Genomic DNA, 23680 nt, shown 5'->3' with positions numbered 1-23680 from the left:
TGAGTTACTACATTGTGTGCAAAGCATGGGAGTATGATACTGTACAGTCTGTTGTTCAAGTTTTGTCCAAAGTGGGTGAGATCATTCCAATAATATGAGAGCAAGTCACAAGTGGTAATTATAACAAACCTAAAACACAGAAACTGCCGCTATGCTGTCAGAAAGATCCTGAACTCATATGGTATGTCATAGAGTGAACTAGTTATTATACCTTTTTTTTGGAAATGAACAGCAACACATTATCCAGTCAGTTATACCAAAGGATGCCTGACAGACATTATTGTGGGATACAGTTTGTTTGTTTGTTTGTCTTCACAAGTGAGAAAAGATAAACCAAGTCCTGAGTTAAAAGTTCACATCAGATGGCTGGAGCTGAGTACTAAAGAGCTGGGAGGCCAGGGACAAGGAGACTGGCAGTCAAGGTGCTTGAGGATAGGGGAAACAGCTGCAAACACAGGACAATGAAGTTGGGGTGTGAGAAGAGCCTGAGAGAGGTGAAGCATAACAATGGTTGCCCTTATCAGAAGAAATAAAACAACAGCAAGACCCCCCCCACTTTCCTTAACGCAGGTGACGTGGTTCTCAAGGGCCAAACAAATCACTAGAGTAGTAATGAGGTTAAAGAATGTGAGTTTAAAACAGTCAGATCATTGGAGGGTAGCGTAGACTGAATGAGCTCATCTGATGGCCAAAACTTCAATGTTTTTAATAAGATATACGTAGCTAATATATGTCTGAAAAACAGTATAATTTGACTTGGTAAAGGACTTTTCTTCCTGCCAGTCAGGATATAATTAATGGTGTAATGTTATTCATAGTTCTTGCTCCAGTGGTATAATTCCGTAACGGTCCCAGTTATTTGTGTTGCTGCAATCGGTATTTTCACATTGCATCAACCCAATAGTTGCAGTTCAGCGCAGGAAGTCGCAAATGGTGACAGACACACTTGGTGGATGTATTCACACAAAATTTTCACTTTGCAGTCTAACTGCAGCTGGGGAATAAAGAAACGTTTAAAAGCAACGTTTCCCAGGGAGTAAATTTAAAACTGAAGTTTACTGTCAGTTGACTAGCCCGTTGACTCTTTGCTAAGATTAAAACTATAGCCACCATTTGGAAACCAGTAAGCGGAGCTCTGCCCTTGTCTGTAAGCCTATGTTCAGATTTCTGCTCGTCTGACCGGGGAGTGCTGCAGAATGAACAGTATAACTCTCCACCACTGGTTTTTGTACTGCACTGGTATTTGCAGCATAAGAATGCCCTCCTCCAATGCACGATAGATTGCACAAAAAAATCTGGAGGCCATAATGATGACTTTTCACAGTCCAATGATAAGAAAATTTTCAACACTAAACTGCACATCTAATTAAAATTAGATTGTTGGCATATAGATTTCAACTTGTATCTCTCAAACAGCCCTGGAGCATGAGGTAAGAGGGTGGTTTCTGGAATTCAAACAACTAAGTTATGGTAAATACTAAGGCTGACAGATCAGAACTGAACATGTTTTCATTGGATTGACTGGAGACATGATCTGAATGTTTGACATAATAAAGGACGTCGTTAATGTAAATGTAAGCGGGTTATTAAACAGACTGTGATTACAAGAGTAGAGAGCAATAATGAAAAATTAGCAAGATGAGAGATTAGAAAACATTTTTCGACAGAATAAATGAAATAAATGCCAATAATAGATTGCTACTGCTGTGTTAATAGAATGATTTGGATAGATATTTGGTTATGAAATAAAGTGCTTTAAAATACCATTTTCTTTTTGGCATTTTAAATTATTTTCTGCTCATACAGTTGTAAATTACTATTGGAGACGTAATTGTATTAAGTGCCTAAGATCTGTCTATATAAAACATATTAAAAATCATACCTCTGCGTGTCCCCATCAACTTTTTCCATTATTGGAGAAGGAAACTAATAATTGGAGGGGGGGACCTAGACCTAATCAGTCCCCATTTTAAAGTAATATATTCTATCTTTATTTTTATATTCAGTAAAACTTGTGTAAACGGACACTCCCAAAAAATGGACACCTGCAAAAAACGGACACTCATTAAGAGACCCAAACAACGTACATTGTAAAATATACCAGTGGCACTCTGAAACCATGAACACTCGCAAATTTCAAACTGCGGACAGCCTTCAATACACCGAGCCCTTTTACACCTTAAACCATGGGACACAGCCTGACGTCACACTTTAAAATGTTCAAAGTACATACTGTATCTGAGTCTGAGGATCGTGATGTCCAAAGGAACAAAGGAGGCTGAGGGGAGATTTAATTGAGGTGTATAAAATTATGAGGGGCCTCGATAGAGGGGCTTAGCAGAGAGGTCAATAACCAGGGGGAATAGATTTAAAGTAATTGGTTGAAGAATTAGAGGGGAGTTGAGAAATTTTTTCACTAAGAGGATGGTGGGGGTTTGGAACTCACTGCCTGAAAGGGTAGTAGGGGCAGAAACCCTCATTGCATTTAAAAAATACTTGAATATGCACTTGAAGTGCCATAACCTACAAGGCTGCAGACCGAGAGCTGGAAAGTGGGATTAGGCTGGATAGCACTTTATCGGCCGGCACAGACACAATGGGCCAAATGGCCTCCTTCTGTCACGTAAATTTCTATGATTCTTTGACCAATGGATTGTTACCGGATTCCTTTTTGTCCATGCCGGTATCTGGGTTTGAATCACCCCTGCAGCCGCTGTCTTTGCATCCAAAAGTAACCTTGTTGACAACATAAGTCAGAAGATGGGCATGCACCCGATCCCAGGGGGACCCAGAAGATGGGCACACACCCGATCCTACAGGGACCCAGAAGATGGGCACACACCCGATCCCATGGGGACCCAGAAGATGGGCACACACCCGATCCCACGGGGACCCAGAAGATGAGCACACACCCAATCCCACGGGGACCCAGAAGATGGGCACACACCCAATCCCACTAGGACCCAGAAGATGGGCACACACCCGATCCCATGGGGACCCAGAAGATGGACACACACCTCTTCCCATGGGGACCCAGAAGATGGGCACGCACCCAATCCCACAGGGACCCAGAAGATGGGCACACACCCGACCCCAAACATAAGTTCTCAGCATTGTTGCTGCTGATTTAGGTGCTGATCATAATCTCAGCTGGTTCTTCAAGATTGTTGGGACAGTTTTTACAGTACATACAATGACCAATTTGAAAATAAAGGCACCTGCAAAAAAAGGACACCTGATACAAGTCCCTTAAATGTCCCTAATTTATAGGTTTCACTGTAACTCAGTTAAATAAATCCTATATATTCAGATTAATAATGGAAACTGCCTATGTAAACATTTCACATTGTAACTACACCCTTCCTCCAATGGAGGCCATCACTGACTGGAAGGTGTATTACAGTGTGACATGTTTCTATTATAAATCTGAATATATAAAAAAATTTTTTTAATGGGAGTACATAATAAGGGCCTAGGTCCCTTTCATCCAATTGTTACCTCCTCCTCCTCTAATCCCATCTCACTCGAAGAGTTCGCTTGCTCTGAACTCCATGTTTAGTGTGGCCAGATTCATGATCGTGCAGCAAAAGAATGCTCTGTTTTCTCAGGGGAGAAGAATGGACCTGAAAGAGTATTTCAAATCATTGAATCTTACAGCACATAAAGAGGCCATTCAGCCCGTCATGCCTATTCTGGCTCGCTGAAGAAGCTGTCCAATTTAGTCCCACATCGCAGCTTTTGCCCCGTAACCCTGCAAATTAGTTCTCTTCAAGTACACGTCCAATTGCCTTTTGGAAGTTCTTATAGAATCTGATTCCACCGCCCTTTCAGGTAGTGCGTTCCAGGTCGTAACAACCCCCTGTGTGAAAAAAAAGTCCTTCTCCATTCCCCTCTAGTTCTTTCGCCAATTATTTTAAACCTATGACCTCTGAATGCAAGGCAAGTGGGTCGGTGACCAGTTTCTCCCTACTTGCTCTATCAAAACCCGTCGTAATTTTGCTACATGGATTAAAATAAGGCGCTGTGGATGTATTATTCCGAAAGGAATTCAAGGGTGGCATTTTAAACAGATTAACGTACGCCGAAGGAGACATATTGAACTTTAATTTCTGATAGTTAGTAAGTGGCACAGGATTGATTGTTACGGCACAGGAGGAATGATCGCGGTCCAGCAAATGTGTTTGACGACGGATTAATGTAATAATCTCTTCATTTTTTAAAAAAAAAACACAATTATAAATTAAAACTCATGTGTGCAACGCCACGGGAGATGGACTAGTTTTTGCCAGTCAGGTGGCTTTTTGGAGTGGAGCCGCCTCACTATGGCGGCCGCCTGCAGGTGGCGCCTTGCTGGGAGGTCGGCGGCCGGGCCCGGGGGGGAGGGGGCTGCCCGTGGGGCGCTCCACGAACCAATCGAGAGCGGCAGGTGGCGCAGGAGGATGGGCCGGACCTTCTGCCGGAGCAGAGCGGGAAAGCAAAGAGTTGGGGCCCGCCACACTCTGCCAAGTCAGCCCGAGGCCTCGGTCTCTGTTTTAAATCGGCGCGGGTGGGCCTGAGGGGAGGGAAGAGAGAGGGGGTGGATTGTTTTTTTTTTGGACGGTGGGGAGCCATGGCGAAGGTGCAGGTGAACAACGTGGTGGTGCTGGACAACCCGTCGCCGTTTTTCAACCCTTTTCAGTTCGAGATCACCTTCGAGTGCATCGAAGATCTGTCGGAGGGTGAGTGAGGCCGAGGGCCTCCAGGCGCCGGAAAGTGGATGGAAAGTTATCCCTGTGTGTGTTGAGTGGCCGGAGGCCGAGTGAACTTTGACGGTTGCTAATGGCAACCTGGCCCCCTCCCCCTTATTCCACCGCCCCCTGTCCCCATCTCCCTTTCCCCGCCCCCTCTCTCCACTCGCCCCTCCCCCTCTCCCTCTCTGCCCCCTCTCTCCACTCCCCCCTCCCCCTCTCCCTCTCTGCCCCCTCTCTCCACTCCCCGCCTCACTCCCTCGCCCCCCCATCTAGCCCCCCCCATTCCATCTCGCCGCGCCCCCCTCCCCCATTCCATCTCGCCGCGCCCCCTCCCCCATTCCATCTCGCCGCCCCCCCTCCCCCATTCCATCTTGCTCCCCCATTCCATCTCACCCCCCTCCCCCATTCCATCTAGCCCCCCCCATTCCATCTCGCCGCGCCCCCCTCCCCCATTCCATCTCGCCGCGCCCCCCTCCCCCATTCCATCTCGCCGCGCCCCCCTCCCCCATTCCATCTCGCCGCGCCCCCTCCCCCATTCCATCTCGCCGCGCCCCCTCCCCCATTCCATCTCGCCGCGCCCCCTCCCCCATTCCATCTCGCCGCCCCCCCCTCCCCCATTCCATCTTGCTCCCCCATTCCATCTCACCCCCCTCCCCCATTCCATCTCACCCCCCTCCCCCATTCCATCTCGCCGCCCCCTCCCCCATTCCATCTCGCCGCCCCCTCCCCCATTCCATCTCGCCGCGCCCCCCTCCCCCATTCCATCTCGCCCCCCCTCCCCCATTCCATCTCGCCCCCCCTCCCCCATTCCATCTCGCCCCCCCTCCCCCATTCCATCTCGCCCCCCCCTCCCCCATTCCATCTCGCCCCCCCCTCCCCCATTCCATCTCGCCCCCCCCTCCCCCATTCCATCTCGCCCCCCTCTCCCCCATTCCATCTCGCCCCCCCCTCCATTCCATCTCGCCCCCCCCTCCCCCATTCCATCTCGCACCCCCCTCCCCCATTCCATCTCGCCCCCCCTCCCCCATTCCATCTCGCCCCCCCTCCCCCATTCCATCTCGCCCCCCCTCCCCCATTCCATCTCGCCCCCCCTCCCCCATTCCATCTCGCCCCCCCTCCCCCATTCCATCTCGCCCCCCCTCCCCCATTCCATCTCGCCCCCCCTCCCCCATTCCATCTCGCCCCCCCTCCCCCATTCCATCTCGCCCCCCCTCCCCCATTCCATCTCGCCCCCCCTCCCCCATTCCATCTCGCCCCCCTCCCCCATTCCATCTCGCCCCCCTCTCCCATTCCATCTCGCCCCCCTCTCCCATTCCATCTCGCCCCCCTCCCCATTCCATCTCGCCCCCCCCTCCCCCATTCCATCTCGCCCCCCCCTCCCCCATTCCATCTCGCCCCCCCCTCCCCCATTCCATCTCGCCTCCCCCCTCCCCCATTCCATCTCGCCCCCCCCTCCCCCATTCCATCTCGCCCCCCCCTCCCCCATTCCATCTCGCCGCCCCCCCTCCCCCATTCCATCTCGCCGCCCCCCCTCCCCCATTCCATCTCGCCGCCCCCCCTCCCCCATTCCATCTCGCCGCCCCCCCTCCCCCATTCCATCTCGCCGCCCCCCCCTCCCCCATTCCATCTCGCCGCCCCCCCCTCCCCCATTCCATCTCGCCGCCCCCCCTCCCCCATTCCATCTCGCCGCCCCCCCTCCCCCATTCCATCTCGCCGCCCCCCCTCCCCCATTCCATCTCGCCCCCCCCCCACCACCGCCCGCTTGTCAGTAGCCAGCCCTGGCCGGAAGGTTCCCCCTCCTCTCCTAAAGGTGCTGACCCTTAACTGGGATGCATTACCATGACACTTCAATACTTTGTGCAAGTGCCTGTCCCTTACGTGCTAGCCTGTATGGTGAGTATTGGAAGGTGTTTTAGCCGTAAGGGGGTATCACATCTCAGCCTAATCCTGTCCTCAGTTTACATCACACATGTTCACCTCCAGAAGGGGTAGCTGGACAGCTGCCAGTGGTGGGACCTCTTGTCAAATATTTCCCTCTCTTGCCCCAGACACTGAGATAAATTGTAGAGACTTACATTCATATAGCGTCATTAATGTAGCCAACTAACAGTCCAGATTAGGATGGAACTTCTAACCTCCCTGGTCTGTGCATCTCAGCTGCATGCTGAGCTATTTCAGTCTTTTTTAAACTGTATGGCTTTTTTGAAGATCAGCATACAGGAAAAAATACAAAGGTGTGGTTAACACAAATTAGTTAAAACGGTAAACAAATACATGATTTACATAAAGTCTGAAAGTGGAGCACGGTTACATTTGGCATCCTCAATCTAGCAGAGTCATAGAGAGAAGGGCATTGCCACAGGTGGTTAGAGGTTGCATACACCTCAAAGTACCAGGTGATAGAGATATTTGACAGCTGCTCGATATGGCTGAAACCTTGAGCAGAGTGCAACTTGTTCCATAATTTATAGGTATCAATGTGAATATAGGCAAAACAATGATAATGATGGAGAAATCCAGTCAAGGAACAGAAGTGACAAAGGAATGTATATGTTCATTGAGCACTATAAGGATTATGGTCAGGATCAGGACCAGAACTAATGCATGTAACACAGATGGAGAAAGGGAAAGGAGCTGAGATCTATATATATATATATATATGTATATACATGAGGTGAGATCAGAACTTTTTGCACAGCAAGTTGTTATGATCTGAAAGGGTGGTGGAAACACCCTTCAATAATAACTTTCAAACGAGAATTGGATAAATACTTGAAGGGGAGAAAATTGCAGGGCTATGGGGAAAGAGCTGGGGAATGGGACTAATTGGATAGCTCGTCCAAAGAGCTGGCACAGGCATGATGGGCAGAATGGCCTCTTTCTGTGCTGTAAGATTCTATAAACAGCTATGTGTTGGGATTGTCGGGCCTCTCCATAATGAAGTTTCATGTCGTCTTTTGTGTGGTATCTAAATAGATAATATCGTGGGGTGGGCATCAGGTCCTCTTAGAGCCAGAAGTATGAGTTCAAAAAGGGGAACCTAACCTTCAAAAGATTTCCTCAAGAAAACATAAATTCGTGCATAATTCTCTTAGAATAAGCACAATCTCTCAGTCTGTCCATGCAGCTCATGGAAGAAAGTGTCTACAAAGGCTATAAAAGACTTCAGGAAGTCAGAGACAGGTTAATAGATTGGGCAGATGTTAGATATATTTTAAAGCACAAATGTGAAGGATATATTTTGGGACAAAAAATAAGGAAGAACATATACACTAAATGATAAAACTTGTAAAAGGAGTCAGAGAGACACAGGGGGTCAGATATTCAAATCTTTAAAAGTGGCATGATGATAAAGTTGTTATTTTTTTTAGAGAAAGGACATTAGATCCTACGTTTTTAACTAGGGATATAGATGTTAAAAGCGAAGAAGAATATACAAATCGTTGGTTAGTGTGCAGTTTTGGGTGCCCAACTTTATGGGGAAAGGGCAAGGAAGTGGGACCATGTGGATAGCTCGCCCAGAGAGCGGACATAGACGTGATGGGCTGAATGGCCTCCTTTTGTGCTGTAAAATCCTGTGTTGTGCCGGAGAACTGGAACAAACTGCAAAAAGGTGTTTGAAAGTTGGGCCATTTTAAACATGATGAAGTGGTTGGGATGGATACTTATAGCAGTGTCATCAGCATACAAGGATTAATTGTATTCATTCCTTTTTGCCTGTACTCCATGGATGCCTAGATTCACTCAGTATGACACTAGAAGTTTTATGGCTGGGGCAAATGGATGGGGGGGTGGTGGGGGGAAGACATGGACTGTCCTTGTTTGGTCCCCCACTGCAATGAAATGCAGCAATGATGAGGCCATTGGTACACACTATGGATGGGGGGTTCGAATACAGGATTGCAATTCACCTCTTGAATGTATTGTCAAATCTCAATGTATACGATTTCCGGTTGAATTTTCACTCAGTACAGTTGAAATTGCCTTTCCACATCCAGGCAGAGTACCAGAACAGGTGTGTTGGTGCTGTTGCAATCGCCTGGGGCTGTTCCTTGAGAGGCAGTCCCACATAAAGCCTGTTTGATCTACAGTTGGACCAGCCCAGTGACTACATCTAGTTTGAAGGCTAAGATCTTGGCCAGTATTTTATAGTCAGCATTGAGAAGGGATGCAAGTCTGTATGATTAGCACAGAGCAGGGTCCTCACTTTTCTTATGTATTAACATGATGATGGCTGCCTCTGAGCATGTCTGCGAGAGTCTTTGTCTCTGGCGCAGAGTGTAGGAGTTTCAGTAGGAAAGGAGTGAGCTCCAATAGAGTCTTGTAGAATTCAGCAGGTTAGCAATCATACCTTGAGGCATTCCCCAAATGGAGGCTTTTTACTGCCAGCTGGAGCTCTCTGGCTGAGATCAGGGCATTGAGCAATTCTGCATTTTCCTGAGAGAGTTGGAGGAAGGGGAGGTTGGATAGGTATTGTGCAGTTTCATATAGCCCTGGAAGTTACTCTAATCAGTTAAAGATGACCAGAGCTGCATTATTTGAAAGCCATAAGAACCGCGGACTCGATGGGCCGAATGGCCTCCTTCCGTGCTGTAACTTTTCTATTATTCTATGTTATTTAATGGTATGCATCAGGATCTCCATGGCTAAGTGCCGATGTGGGAATGTTTCATATTTTTCTTGTTCCTTTTCTTTGGTTTCCTTTCTGCTCTCCATTTATTTTCTGTTTTCTCCATCCTCCATTAGTAGATCCAGAGGCTGAGGCAGCACATTGGCTGTGAATAAAAGGTGCCAAAGGACCCTTTCAGTCACAGCGATTTCCGCAAGCACCAGGACTTGGAGGAGCATGGATATGTGCCTGAGGCAACAATCAGCAGTAACAGGTCATTGTGTATAAACTAAATCAGTCTACAAGTTGCTTCCCTGTACACGTAAGGGATTAAATTGTACATAGACTTGCAAGGCAAGTGATTTGTCACGGTGCAACATCTTGCGAAATTCTACACTTCTTGGGTTGTGTGATTTGCTGACGGAGTACCACGTGTTTGCAGAAACACCTGGTTTCTAAGTGATAAACAAGTTAGCTGTGCACTGGATTTGGATGATGCATTGAATACATTAGAATAGCTAATTCATCATAGCAGAAGTAACGGTACCAAAAGCCTTTCTAATACCTGTCCCAATAACCAGCGTTGTTGCGAGGATTTCAGTAAAGTGCAATGGTGCCATATGAAAATTTCACGCCATGTGCATTTTGAACAGTGAAAGACACCCTGTTGTATAATTATGGATTCTGTCCTTCCGAGCTTGTTTTGTGCATGCAGAGAACGTTTTGAGTTGTATAATACAATGAAGTGCTGGAGATTATAAGTCTTGTGGTGATGAATTATGCTTCTTGTGTAATGCACATATTGTACAACATTAAAAGGGTATTGGCTTTATTAATGTATATCGGCTTAATTGTGAATGTCTTAAATAGACCTCGTGACCAGTACTTCGACTTACAAAAATTAACATTAGTTCTTGGTGCAAAATGGATATGCTCAGCAATGGACCAGTATCGTGAGTCTTACCAGTCTATTGGGTCAGTGCAAATGGTACAATGCATACTGTGTTTCCATATATTCGTGCTTTTCAGCTTAGCTCAATGATAGCAATCTTGCCTGAGACAGCTTGTGGGTACAAGCCGTACTCCTGGTTGATATTTCAATGCAATTCGACATTGTCGGAGGTGCCGTCTTTTGGATGAGGCGTTGAGCTCAAGCCCCGTCAGTCCATTTAAATGGATGGAGGGATTTTAGTCACATGGAAAGACTGGAGAAGCTGGGGTTGTTCTCCTTGGAACAGAGAAGGTTGAGAGGAGATTTGATAGAGGTGTTCAAAATCATAAAGGGTCTAGATAGAGAGAAACTGTTCCATTGGCGGAAGGGTCAAGAACCAGAGGAAATAGATATAAGGTGATTGGCAAAGGTGACATGAGGAAAAACACAGCGAGTGATCTGGAATGCACTGCCAGAGGGAGTGGTGGAGGCAGATTCAATCATGGCCTTCAAAAGGGAACTGGATAAGTACTTGAAAGGAAAAAAATTGTCGGGCTACGGGGATAGGGCGCGGGAGTGGGACTAACTGGATTGCTCTTGCAGAGAGCTGGCACGGACTCGATGGGCTGAATGGCCTCCTTCAGCACTGTAACCTTTCTATGGTTCTATGTAAAAGATCCCATGGCGCTACTCGAAGAGCATGTAGTTCTCTGCTTCTTGGGTAACATTCATCCCTGAACCAACACCAAAAAACAGATTAATGAATCATTTATCTTATTTGCTGTTTGTATGACCTTGCTGTGTGCAAATTGACTGTCACAATTTCTACCAAACAACAGTGAGCAAACTGTAAAATGTAGTTCATTGGCTGTGAAGCTAATTGGGACATCCAGAGGACATGAAAGGTGCTATATAAATAGCTCCAACTCCAATACATGTGTTAATAAGGGACTAGAAGTCATTTTTCTTAAGTCCCTCTTCTGTTGCATGTTTTTTTTCTGCAGGTTCTACAACCTTAATATTGACCCTGAACTTTTCGGTAGTGGTGCAGCATATCCAATTCCATCACTAACATTTACGTTTGAACCATAGTTGAATTTGTTGAACTTTAAGCCAACAAGTTGTGCCACTACTATAATAATAAGGGACTTCAACTATGCAGAAATAGACAGGGATAACATTGACAGTGATAGTAATAATGGGAAATATTCGCATATTAGATGGGTACTTCACCCGTCTCCATTCCTGCCTCAGTCCATCTGCTGCTGCAACCGTCATCCATGCTCTTGTTACCTCCAGACATGACTATTCCAATGCTCTCCTGGCTGGCCTCCCATCTTCCACCCTCCATAAACTTGAGCTCATCCAAAACTCTGCTCCCTGTATCCTAACTTGCACCAAGTCCCGTTCACCCATCACCCCTGTGCTCGCCGACCTACTTTGGCTCCCGGTCCAGCAACGCCTCGATTCTAAAATTCTCATCCTTGTGTTCAAATCCCTCCATAGCCTCTCCCCTTCCTATCTCCGTGACCACCTCTGGCCCTTCAACCCTCCGGGATCTCTGCACTCCGCCAATTCTAACCTCTTGCGCATCCCCGATTTCCATCACTCTACCATTGGCGGCTGTGCCTTCAGCTGCCTAGGCCCTAAGCTCTGGAATTCCCTCCCTGAATCTCTCTGCCTCTCCTCCTCAAGTCGCTCCTTAAAACCTATCTCTTTGACCAAGCTTTTGGTCACCTATCCAAATATCAAATTTTGTTTGATTATGCTCCTGTGAAGCACTTTGGGATATTTTACTACGTTAAAAGCACTATATAAATGCAAGTTGTTGTTTAGGATACAGACTGAAATATACCAACCAGAAGTATAGGGATTGCTGCAAAGTGCAGAGTTCCAAGGATGTATAAGGAGTTTAAGTCAAAAATTAAGGAGGAGAAAATAGGAAGAAGTGTCAATAGCATAGCAGAGAACAAAAAGGGACATTAGAGGGGCTAAGGGCGAATATGAAAATGAATGGCACTCAACATAGCGCTTCAAAAGCAAGAGAGTAGTCAAAAAATGGTGCATCATTAAGAGACAAAGAAGATAGTCTTGTAGTAGAGAATAAAAGAATCGTTGAGAAGTATTTTGCATCTAGAAGGTGAAGGAAGGATTGCAGAAGTCCCAGAGAAAAGCATAGACAATACACAAATTGATATATTGAATAGGAAGCTGTGTTAAAATGGTTAATGGGGCTTAAAGTTGACCAGTCACTAGGCCCAGAGGGTCTACACTCAAGAATACTGAAGCAGTTAGGATTAAAATAGCAATGATATTAACTATGATTTTTCTAAAATTCTTTGTAAATGGGAATGGACTGGAGGTTGGTGAATGTTCAGCAAAGGGTAAAGGGATAAGTGAGGTAATTAATAGATCGGGGTTAGCCTCACATCGGTAGCAAAGAAATTGCCAGGGACCATAATAAGGGATAACATTAGTGAACACTTAGAAAGGTGTGAACCAGTCAGAGGCAGTCAATGCGGAGTTTTAAAGTGCGTGTTATGCTTGAATAATTTTGAGTTCTTTGAGAAAATTATCGAGCACATAGACAAAGGGAGTACAATGGATGTGCTTTATTTAGACTTTTGGAAAATGTTTGATAAAGTGCTGTCGAAGAGTGTTGTAATGATTAAGGCCTGTGTACAAAAGGAAAGCGAAATGGCTAAAGGATAGAAAGCAGAGAGCAAGAATAAATGCATGTTTCTTGAACTAGCAAGATGTAGCCAGTGGAAGTACCCAGGGATGTGTGTCTCGTTCTCTGTGTATATACATAAATGATTTGGGCATAAGCATAGATGGGCAAATATCAACATTGCTGACAATACCAAATAAGGGGGCATGGCAAACTGAGGAATAATGGAAGAGACTGCAGGAGGACATAGATAGGGTAGGGGTGTGTACAGATATGTAGCAAATGCTGGTTAATTTTTACAAATGAGAAGTATATTTTGCAGAAAATCAGTGGAAATATAACCTCAATGGTTAAACTCTAAATAAAGTGGAGGAACCGAGAGATCTAGGGGTACAGAAACACAGATATTTAAAAGCAGGAAAGGCCGTAAAAAGGCAAATATAATTTTAGGTATTAAAAAAAATACAAAAAAGCAAGATGTTAGTTTGGCCACAGTTGGAGTACTGTGCAGTTTTGGGGATCCCCCCAAAGAAAGAATACCAGAGCCGTGGAAAGTGTGAATTTTCTAAGAGAATACCAGCGATGAGGGAATGAAGTTGTAATCAGAGACTTTCACTCTAGTTTGGAACGAGCAGTGACAGCCACGTGGGCCAAGTAGCCTCTTTCTGGCATCCACTTTCTGTGATCGGCCACAGAAATTTTGTTCAAAATATGTTCAAAAAGAGGAAAAGGGATAAACCCGGCAATTACAGGCCAGTCAGCCTAACGTCAGTGGTGGGGAAACTTGTAGAGACAATAATCCGGGACAAAGTTTATTGGCACTTGGAAAAATATGGGCTAATAAATTAAAGCCAGCGTGGATTTGTTAAAGGCAAATCGTGTTTGACTAACTTGATTGAGTCCTTTGATGAAGTAACGGAGCAGGTTGATGTTGTGTATATGGCCTTTCAAAAGGCGTTTGATAAAATACTACATAATAGACTTGTTAGCAAAATTGAAGCCCATGGGATTAAAGGGGCAGTGGTTGCGTGGAAACGAAATTGGCTAAGGGACAGAAAGCAGAGAGTCGTGGTGAACAGTTGTTTTTCAGACTGGAGAGATGTGTGCAGCGATGTCCTCCAGGGGTCGGTGTTGGGACCACTGCTCTTTTTGATATATATTAATGACCTGGACTTGGGTATACAGGACATAATTTGATACTAGCTCAATTGCTAAATTTAAATCTGAGATAGATAGCTTTTTGGTAACCAAAGGTATTGAGGGATATGGGCCAAAGGCAGGTATATGGAGTTAGATCACATCATCCATGATCTTATCAAATGGCGGAGCAGGCACGAGGGGCTGAATGGCCTACTCCTGTTCCTATGTTCCTATAATTTCAAACTTTGCAGATGACACAAAACTCTGAAATGTAGTAAACAGTGAGGAGGATAGGGGGAAATTCAGTGGGTTCAGAATAAACATGTTCCCACAAAGAAAAAGGGTGGGACTGCCAAATCTAGAGCCCCCTGGATGACAAGGAGCATACAGGGTAAGATAAGGCAAAAAAGGGAAGCTTATGTCTGACACCTAGAGCTCAATACTGCAGAAAGCCTAGAGGAGTATAGAAAGTGCAGGAGTAAAATTAAAAAGGAAATTAGGAAAGCAAAGAGAAGGCATGAAAAAATACTGGCGAGTAAAATTAAGGAAAATCCAAACATATTTTATAAATACATAAAGAGCAAGAGGATAACTAAGGAAAGAGTAGGTCCTATTAAAGACCAAAAAGGTAACCTATGTGTGGAGGCAGAAGATGTGGGTATGATTCTTAATGAATACTTTGCGCCTTTCTTCACAAAAGGGGATGATGCAGAGATTGTAGTTAAGGAGGAGGAGTGTGATATATTGGATGGGATAAACATAGTGAGAGAGGAAGTACCTTTGAAAGTAGATAAATCGACAGGCCCGGATGAAATGTATCCCAGGCTGTTAAGAGAAACAAGGGAGGAAATAGCAGATCGGGTACGGTAGCATAGTGGTTATGTTACTGGACTAGTAATCCAGAGGCCTGGACTAATAATCCAGAGCTATGAGTTCAAATCCCGCCACGGCAGCTGGGGAATTTAAATTCAATTAATTAAATAAAATCTAGAATTAAAATACTAGTATCAGCAATGGTGGCCATGAAACTACCGGATTGTCGGAAAAACCCATCTGGTTCACTAATGTCCTTTAGGGAAGGAAACCTGCTGTCCTTACCCAGTCTGGCCTATATGTGATTCCAGATCCACAGCAATGTGGTTGATTCTTATTTGCCCTCTGAAATGGCCGAGCAAGCCACTCAGTTTCAAAATCTCACTTTTAAAAAAAAGTCATAGTAAGAATAAAACCGGACGGACCACTAGGCACCAGACACGACAAAGGCAAACCAAGCCAAGTCGACCCTGCAAAGTCCTCCTCACTAACATCAATTAGGGAGAGCTGTCCCACAGACTAGTCAAGCAACAGCCTGACATAGCCATACTCACAGAATTATACCTTTCAGCCAACGTCCCAGACTGTTCCATCACCATCCCTGGGTATGCCCTGTCCCACCGGCAGGACAGACCCACCAGAGGTGGCAGTACAGTGATATACAGTCAGGAGGGAGTGGCCCTCCTCCATGTTTGAGCACCACTTGGAGGAAGCACTGAGGGCAGCAAGGGCACAGAATGTACTCTGGGTGGGGGACTTCAATGTCCATCACCAAGAGTGGCTCGATAGCACCACTACTGACCGAGTCCTGAAGGACATAGCTGCCAGACTGGGCCTGCGGCAGGTGGTGAGCAAACCAACACGAGGGGAAAACTTACTTGACCTCGTCCTCACCAATCTACCTGTCGCAAATGCATCTGTCCATGACAGTATTGGTAGGAGTGACCACCGCACAGTCCTCATGAAGATGAAGTCCCGTCTTTGCACTGAGGACACCATCCAACGTGTTGTGTGGCACTACCACCGTGCTAAATGGGATAGATTCAGAACAGATCTAGCAGCTCAAAACTGGGCATCCATGAGACGTTGTGGGCCAGCAGCAGCAGAATTGTATTCCAGCACAATCTGTAACCTCATGGCCCGGCATATTCCTCACTCTACCATTACCAACAAGCCAGGGGATCAACCCTGGTTCAATGAAGAGTGTAGAAGAGCATGCCGGGAGCAGCACCAGGCGTACCGAAAAATGAGGTGCCAACCTGATGAAGCTACAACTCAGGACTACATGCACGTGAAACAGCAGAAGCAACATGCTATGGACAGAGCTAAGCGATTCCACAACCAACGGATCAGATCAAAGCTCTGCAGTCCTGCCACATCCAGTCATGAATGGTGGTGGACAATTAAACAACTAACGGGAGGAGGAGGCTCTGCAAACATCCCCACCCTCAACGATGGCGGAGTCCAGCAAGTGAGTGCAAAAGACAAGGCTGAAGCGTTTGCAACCATCTTCAGCCAGAACTGCCGAGTGGACGATCCATCTCTGCCTCCTCCTGATATCCCCACCTTGACAGAAGCCAATCTTCAGCCAATTCGATTCACTCCATGTGATATCAAGAAACGGCTGAGTGCACTGGATACAGCAAAGGCTATGGGCCCCGACAACATCCCGGCTGTAGTGCTAAAGACTTGTGCTCCAGAACTAGCTGCGCCTCTAGCCAAGCTGTTCCAGTTCAGCTACAACACTGGCCGACAATGTGGAAAATTGCCCAGGTATGTGCTGTCCACAAAAAGCAGGACAAATCCAATCCAGCCAATTACCGCCCCATCAGTCTACTCTCAATTATCAGCAAAGTGATGGAAGGTGTCGTCGACAGTACTATCAAGCGGCACTGACTCACCAATAACCTGCTCACCAATGCTCAGCTTGGGTTCCGCCAGGACCACTCGGCTCCAGACCTCATTACAGCCTTGGTCCAAACATGGACAAAAGAGCTGAATTCCAGAGGTGAGGTTAGGTGAGGGTGACTGCCCCAGACATCAAGGCAGCATTTGACCGAGTGTGGCACCAAGGAGCCCTAGTAAAATTGAAGTCAATGGGAATCGGGGAAAACTCTCGAGTGGCTGGAGTCATACCTGGCACAAAGGAAGATGGTAGTGGTTGTTGGAGGCCAATCATCTCAGCCCCAGGGCATTGCTTCACGAGTTCCTCGGGGCAGTGTCCTAGGCCCAACCTTCTTCAGCTGCTTCATCAATGACCTTCCCTCCATCATAAGGTCAGAAATGGGGATGTTCGCTGATGTTTGCACAGTGTTCAGTTCCATTTGCAACCCCTCAAATAATGAAGCAGTCCGAGCCCGCATGCAGCAAGACCTGGACAAATCCAGGCTTGGGCTGATAAGTGGCAAGTAACATTCGCCCCAGACAAGTGCCAGGCAATGACCATCTCCAAACGAGAGAGTCTAACCACCTCCCCTAAACATTCAACGGCATTACCATCGCCGAATCCCCCACCATCAACATCCTGGGGGTCACCATTGACCAGAAACTTAACTGGACCAGCCATATAAATACTGTGGCTACGAGAGCAGGTCAGAGGCTGGGTATTCTGTGGCGAGTGACTCACCTCCGGACTCCCCAAAGCCTTTCCACCATCTACAAGGCACAAGTCAGGAGTGTGATGGAATACTCTCCACATGCCTGGATGAGTGCAGCTCCAACAACACTCAAGAAGCTCGACACCATCCAGGACAAAACAGCCCGCTTGATTAGCACCCCATCCACCACACTAAACATTCACTCCCTTCACCACCGGCGCACTGTGGCTGCAGTGTGTACCATCCACAGGATGCACTGCCAAGGCTTCTTCGACAGCACCTCCCAAACCTGCGACCTCTACCACCTCAAAGGACAAGAGCAGCAGGTACATGGGAACAACACCACCTGCACGTTCCCCTCCAAGTCACACACCATCCGTACTTGGAAATATATCGCCGTTCTTTCATCGCCGCTGGGACAAAATCCTGGAACTCCCTTCCTAACAGCACTGTGGGAGAACCTTCACCAGATGGACTGCAGTGGTTCAAGAAGGCAGCTCACCACCACCTTCTCAAGGCCAATTAGGGATGGGCAATAAATGCCGGCCTCGCCAGCGACGCCCACAACCCATGAACGAATTTTTGAAAAAGCAGAGGCTCTGACCATCATTTTCCAATCCTCCCTGGCTACAGTTGTGGTGCCGGAGGATTGGAGGACTGCTAACGTACCGTTGTTCAAAAAGGGAGAAAAAGATAGACTGAGTAATTATAGGCCAGTCAGTCTAACCTTGGTGGTGGGCAGATTATTGGAATCAACTCTGAGGGACGGCATAAATCGTCACTTGGAAAGGCACAGTTTAATCGAGGACAATCAGCAAGGATTTGTTAAGGGAAGGTCGTGTCTGACTAACTTGATTGAATTTTTGAGGACGTAACAAGGAGGATTGATGAGGGTAGTGCATTTGATATAGTCTACATGGATTTTAGCAAGGCTTTTGACAAGGTCCCACATGGCAGACTGGTCAAAAAAATCAAAGCCCATGGGATTCAAGGGAAAGTGGCAAGTTGGATCCAAAATTGGCTCGGTGGCAGGAAGCAAAGGGTAATGGTCGGCGGGTGTTTTTGCGACTGGAAGGCTGTTTGCAGTGGGATTCTGCATGGCTCAGTACTAGGTCCCTTGCTTTTTGTGGTATATATTAATGATTTGGACTTGAATGTGGGGGGCTTGATCAAGAAGTTTGCAGAGGATACAAAAATTGGCCGTGTGGTTGATAATGAGGAGGAAAGCTGTCGACTGTAGGAAGATATCAATGGACTGGTCAGGTGGGCAGAAAAGTGGCAAATGGAATTCAATCCAGAGAAGTGTGAGGTAATGCATTTGGGGAGGGCAAACAAGGCAAGGGAGTACACATTAAATGGGAGGATACTGAGGTGTAGAGGAACAAAGGGACCTTGGAGTGCATGTCCACAGATCCCTGAAGATAGCAGGACATGTAGATAAGGTGGTTAAAAAGGCATGTGGGATACTTTCCTTTATTAGTCAAGGCATAGAATATAAGAGCAGGGTGGTTATCCTAGAATTGTATAAAACACTGGTTAGGCCACAGCTTGAGTACTGCATACAGTTCTGGTCACCACATTACAGGAAAGATGTGATTGCACTAGAGAGGGTACAGAGGAGATTTACGAGGATGCTGCCAGGGCTGGCGAATTTTAGCTATGAGAAAAGGTTGGATAGGCTGGGGTTGTTTTCTTCGGAACAAAGGAGGCTGAGGGGAGATTTAATTGAAGTATATAAAATTATGATGGGACTAGATAGATTGGATAGGGAGGAACTGTTTCCCTTTGCAGAGGGGCCAGTGACCAGGGGGCATAGATTCAAAGTACTTGGTAGAAGGATTAGAAGGGAGCTGAGGAGAAATTTTTTCACCCAGAGGGTGGTGGGGGTCTGGAACTCACTGCCTGAAAGGGTGGTAGAGGCAGAAACCCTCAACTCATGTAAAAAGCACTTGGATGTGCACTTGAAGTGCTGTAACCTACAGGGCTACGGGCCAAGCGCTGGAAAGTGGAATTAAGCTGGATCGCTCTCTTTCAGCCGGCATGGACACGATGGGCTGAATGGCCTCCTTCTGTGCCGTAACTTTCTATGATAGTAGCAGACTCTAGAATGACATAGGCATTCCGGTGAAATAGGCAGACATGTGAAATTTAATGCAGTAAAGTGATACATTTTGGTAGGAAGAATGTGGAGAGGCAATATAAGTTAAATGGTACAATTTTAAAGGGGGTGTAAGAACAGAGAGATCTGGGGGTGCATGTACACAAATCTTTGAAGGTGGCAGGACAAGTTGAGGCTGTTAAATAGGCATAAGGGATCTTATAAATAGTGGCATACAATTCAAAAGCAAAGACGTTAATGCTCAACCTTTATAAAACACTGGTTAGGCCCCAATTGGAGTATTGTGGCCAATTCTTGGCACCACACTTCAGGAAGGATGTCAAGGCCTTGGAGAAGGTGCAAAGGAGATTTACTGGAATGGTACCAGGGATGAAAGACTTCAGTTACGTGGAGAGACTAGAGAAACTGGGGTTATTCTCAGAGCAGAGAAGGTTAAGGGGAGATTTGATCGAGGTGTTCAAAATCATGAAGGATTTTGATAGAGTAAATAAGGAGAAACTGTTTCCAATGGCAGAAGGATCGGGGATTTTGCTGCAATTATATAGGGTTCTGGTGAGACCACACCTGGAGTACTACGTACAGTTTTAGACTCCTTACCTAAGGAAGGATATACTTGTCTTAGAGGGGGTGTAACAAAGGTTCACGGGATTGATTCCTGGGATGGGAGGGTGGTCCTATGATGAGAGATTGAGTAAAATGGGCCTATACTCTCTGGAGTTTAGAAGAATGAGAGGTGATCACTTTGAAACATATAAGATTCTGAGAGGGCTTGACAGGGTAGATGCTGTGAGGCTGTTTCCACAGGCTGGAGAGTCTAGAACTAGTCTCTGTTGAGTATATTCGAGGCCGAGATAGATAGATAGATTTTTGGACTCTAGGGGAATCGAGGGATATGGGAATTGGGCGAGAAAGTGGAGTTGAGGACTCCTGCTCCCATTTCTTATGTTCTTATAGTCTCAAGATAAGGGGTCGGCCGTTTAGGACCGAGGAAAAATTTCATCACTGAGGGTTGTGAATCTTTGGAATCCTCTACACCAGAGGACTGTGGATGCTCAATCGTTTGAGTATATTCAAGACTGAGATCGATAGATTTTTGGACACAAAGGAAATCAAGGGATAGGGTGGGAAAGTGGAGTTGAGGTAGATGATTAGCCATGATCTTATTGAATGGCGGAGCAGGCTCGAGGGGCTGTATGGCCTACTCCTGCTCCTATTTCTTCTGTTAAACCTGAGGACACAGATTTACGGTAATTGGCAAATGAACCAGAGGTGACATAAGGGAAAAAAAATTTCTGCAGCGAGTTGTTATGATCTGGAATGCACTGTGTGAAAGGGTGGTGGAAGCAGATTCACCAATAACTTTCTAAAGGGAGTTGGATAAATATTTGAAGGGGAAAATTTGCAGGGCTATGGAGAACAAGTAGGGGAGTGGGACTAATTGGCTAGCTCTTACAAAGAGCCGGCACAGGAACAATGGTCCGAATGGCCGCCTTCTGTGTTGTATCATTCTATGATATTTTAACATTGCATAACTTTGCAAATCCGTAGAAATTATGCTTCAGGTGGCTGAACAGAGAAAGAAGAAAAAGTTAGGAAATAATTTCTCCTGCCAGTTTAGGTGTAACAACATAAAGAGAGCAGGATTATTTTTCACTCTAATTCTACTTAAATACAATCTCAGCAAAACTGCAGCCACAAATATTAGAGAGTAATGGCAGTTTTAAACCAACATCAATCACACTCCAAAACAAATAGGATTTTGATGTAGTTGTGAATTCCTGCAGCTGTATTTAGTAAATTCCCCCTCCAGAAGTTTTTTTAACATTTTGTAAGGTGCATGGTAATTGGAGCTTGTATCATTTAGTCTTGGACCTAGTATATTATATGTTTATAAAGATTTTGCTGCATTCATCCTGCAGGCATGTGAACATTGCGTTCTAGAGAACAAACTTGTTGGCAGTTTTATTGTCTTGAGGGAGGGCATGGTGACATGCTACCAGAGTTCAGTGATCCTTTTTTGTCCTCAGGTGCCTAGAAGCAGTGTGTGGCTGAGCCATCATACAGACCACAATGTCTCGGGTTTGATTACTGGTTACTGTGCCGTGTTAATTGATCTTGGCAGTAGGGGGCTACAATTCATAGAAAGTTACAGCACAGAAGGGGGCCATTCAGCCCATCGTGTCTGTGCCGGCTGGGAAAGAGCTATCCAACTTAATCCCACTTTCCAGCACTTGGTCCGTTGCCCTGTAGGTTACGGCACTTCAAGTGCACATCCAAGTACTTTTTAATTGAGTTGAGGGTTTCTGCCTCTACCACCCTTTCAGGCAGTGAGTTCCAGACCCCCACCACCCTCTGGGTGAAAAAAAATTCTCCTCAGCTCTGGTCTAATCCTTCTACCAATTACTTTAAATCTGTATCCCCTGGTCACTGACCTCTCTGCTAAGGGAAATAGGTTCTCCCTATGCACTCTATCTAGTCTCGTCATAATTTTATATACCTCAATTAAATCTCCCCTCAGCCTCCTTTCTTCCCAGGAAAACAACACCAGCCTATTAGCCTCAGCACCCTGAGCTTGGGAGAGGAAAATTCAGCCAGGGTTCCAGCTCCAGGTCACAGATCAGTGACCCAGCTTAAAAGAGTGTGCACGTGATCGTCAGGTGAGAACAAGATCGGGTTTTGCTGTAACACTCCCACCCCCACTCCGCACAACCTGCCAATAATCAGTATCTGGGTTCTTGTGAAAGGAATGGCCACTTCAGAGTGGGACCAGTGCCTGTATAACTCTACCCCCAGGGGCTGTTGTTGACTCTTTAGGTGGGTTAAGGCTGGGAGGAATTTGACAACAAAAAGAGCGAATACACTTGAAAATTTGATTCAAATCTAGGAATCGTTCAAGATTATATTGCAATGACTGGGCTTCACCTACTTGTGCTACTTTGTTACCCGGAATCAGGTCATGTAGTGCTTCCTCCTTGCTGGAGAAGCAACGTCTAGACTGAGAAAACAGTCCTGAACGTTCTACGGAACAACTTAATCTTTTCCTATCCCAATCAGTTTTTGGATTCAAATCTCCTACAATTCAAACTTAATAGTTAATATACTGCTCTCCAGTTTGTTTCTAAATGATATAAAACACTGATATGTTTATCATGCTGCACCTTACTAAATGAGGAACTTTCATTTATACAGAAATGTTCCAAAGCATTTCACTTGCAAGTGATTACTTGGAAGTGCCGGGACTGTTATTATGCAGGTGATTGCAGCAACCAATTTGCATACAGCAGGGTCCCAAAACCAGCAGTGAGATGAATGACCAGTTGATCTGTTTTTTTGGTGATATTGGACGAAAGAGGGTTGTTGGCCAGAACACCAGGAGAACTGATCCTTCTTCTTTGAATGGTGTCATGGGGCATTGAACATTGAACCATCAGAACAGGCAGACAGGGCCTCGGTTTGACTTCATCAATCAGCCTAAATTAAGTCCTCAAGTCCTGGAATGGCACTTGGACTCGCGACCTTCTGGAAATTACCGATCCTTCGATACAGGGAGTCATTTTGTGCACAGCAAGATCCCAGGAACTGGCTGTGGGTGATGCACCTTGAGAGGAGGGGATGGTGAGGCAGGTTCAGATAAACCTGGGCGGACGGTTCCTTATCCTGATGGATTCAGCTGACAAACCAAACAATCCCAGTAACTGACTGATCAGTGTGGGCGATTCCCCAAGTTGGCCGCTTTGTAAAGTGCTGTTCAGCAGCGTTGCACCAAGAATGTCAATTTGGCAGAAAAAACCCCATCAATATTAAGAGCAGCTGATTGACGAACTTCTTTGGCTCAGCGTCCATTTTTTAAATTACGTTTGCCTATCTTGAAGACAATACAGATAGATATCATGGAATCTTCCAGCAGAGAAGGCGGCCATTATGCCCATCGTGCCTGTGCCGGCTCATTGAAAGAGCTATCCAATTAGTCCCACTCTCCCCGCTCTTTCCCAAAGCTCTGCAAATTTTTTCTTTTCAAGTATATAATCCAAATCCTTTTTGGAAGTTACTGTTGAATCTGCTTCCATCAC

General features: G+C 46.0%; 1 protein-coding gene across 2 annotated transcripts in view; it reads left to right on the top strand.

The window, feature by feature from the left end:
- Positions 1-4395: 4395 nt before the first annotated feature.
- The window catches only part of LOC137325116 (histone chaperone ASF1), a 39525-nt gene continuing 20240 nt past the window's right edge, over positions 4396-23680 (top strand). Inside the window, exons 1-2 of one of the 2 annotated variants that reach the window (XM_067989836.1) lie at positions 4674-4718; positions 9477-9613. In XM_067989836.1, the coding sequence (XP_067845937.1) occupies positions 9577-9613 (37 nt within the window). In that variant the 5' untranslated portion in view covers positions 4674-4718; positions 9477-9576. Of the gene's footprint in view, positions 4719-9476; positions 9614-23680 lie in introns of both variants that reach the window. The other variant, XM_067989835.1, reaches the window with a different exon arrangement.

Source organism: Heptranchias perlo, chromosome 9 (assembly GCF_035084215.1).
Source record: "Heptranchias perlo isolate sHepPer1 chromosome 9, sHepPer1.hap1, whole genome shotgun sequence".
NCBI lineage: Eukaryota > Metazoa > Chordata > Chondrichthyes > Hexanchiformes > Hexanchidae > Heptranchias > Heptranchias perlo.
The sequence above is the reverse complement of the archived record's forward strand: the minus strand, read 5'-3'. Positions and strand labels throughout refer to the sequence as shown.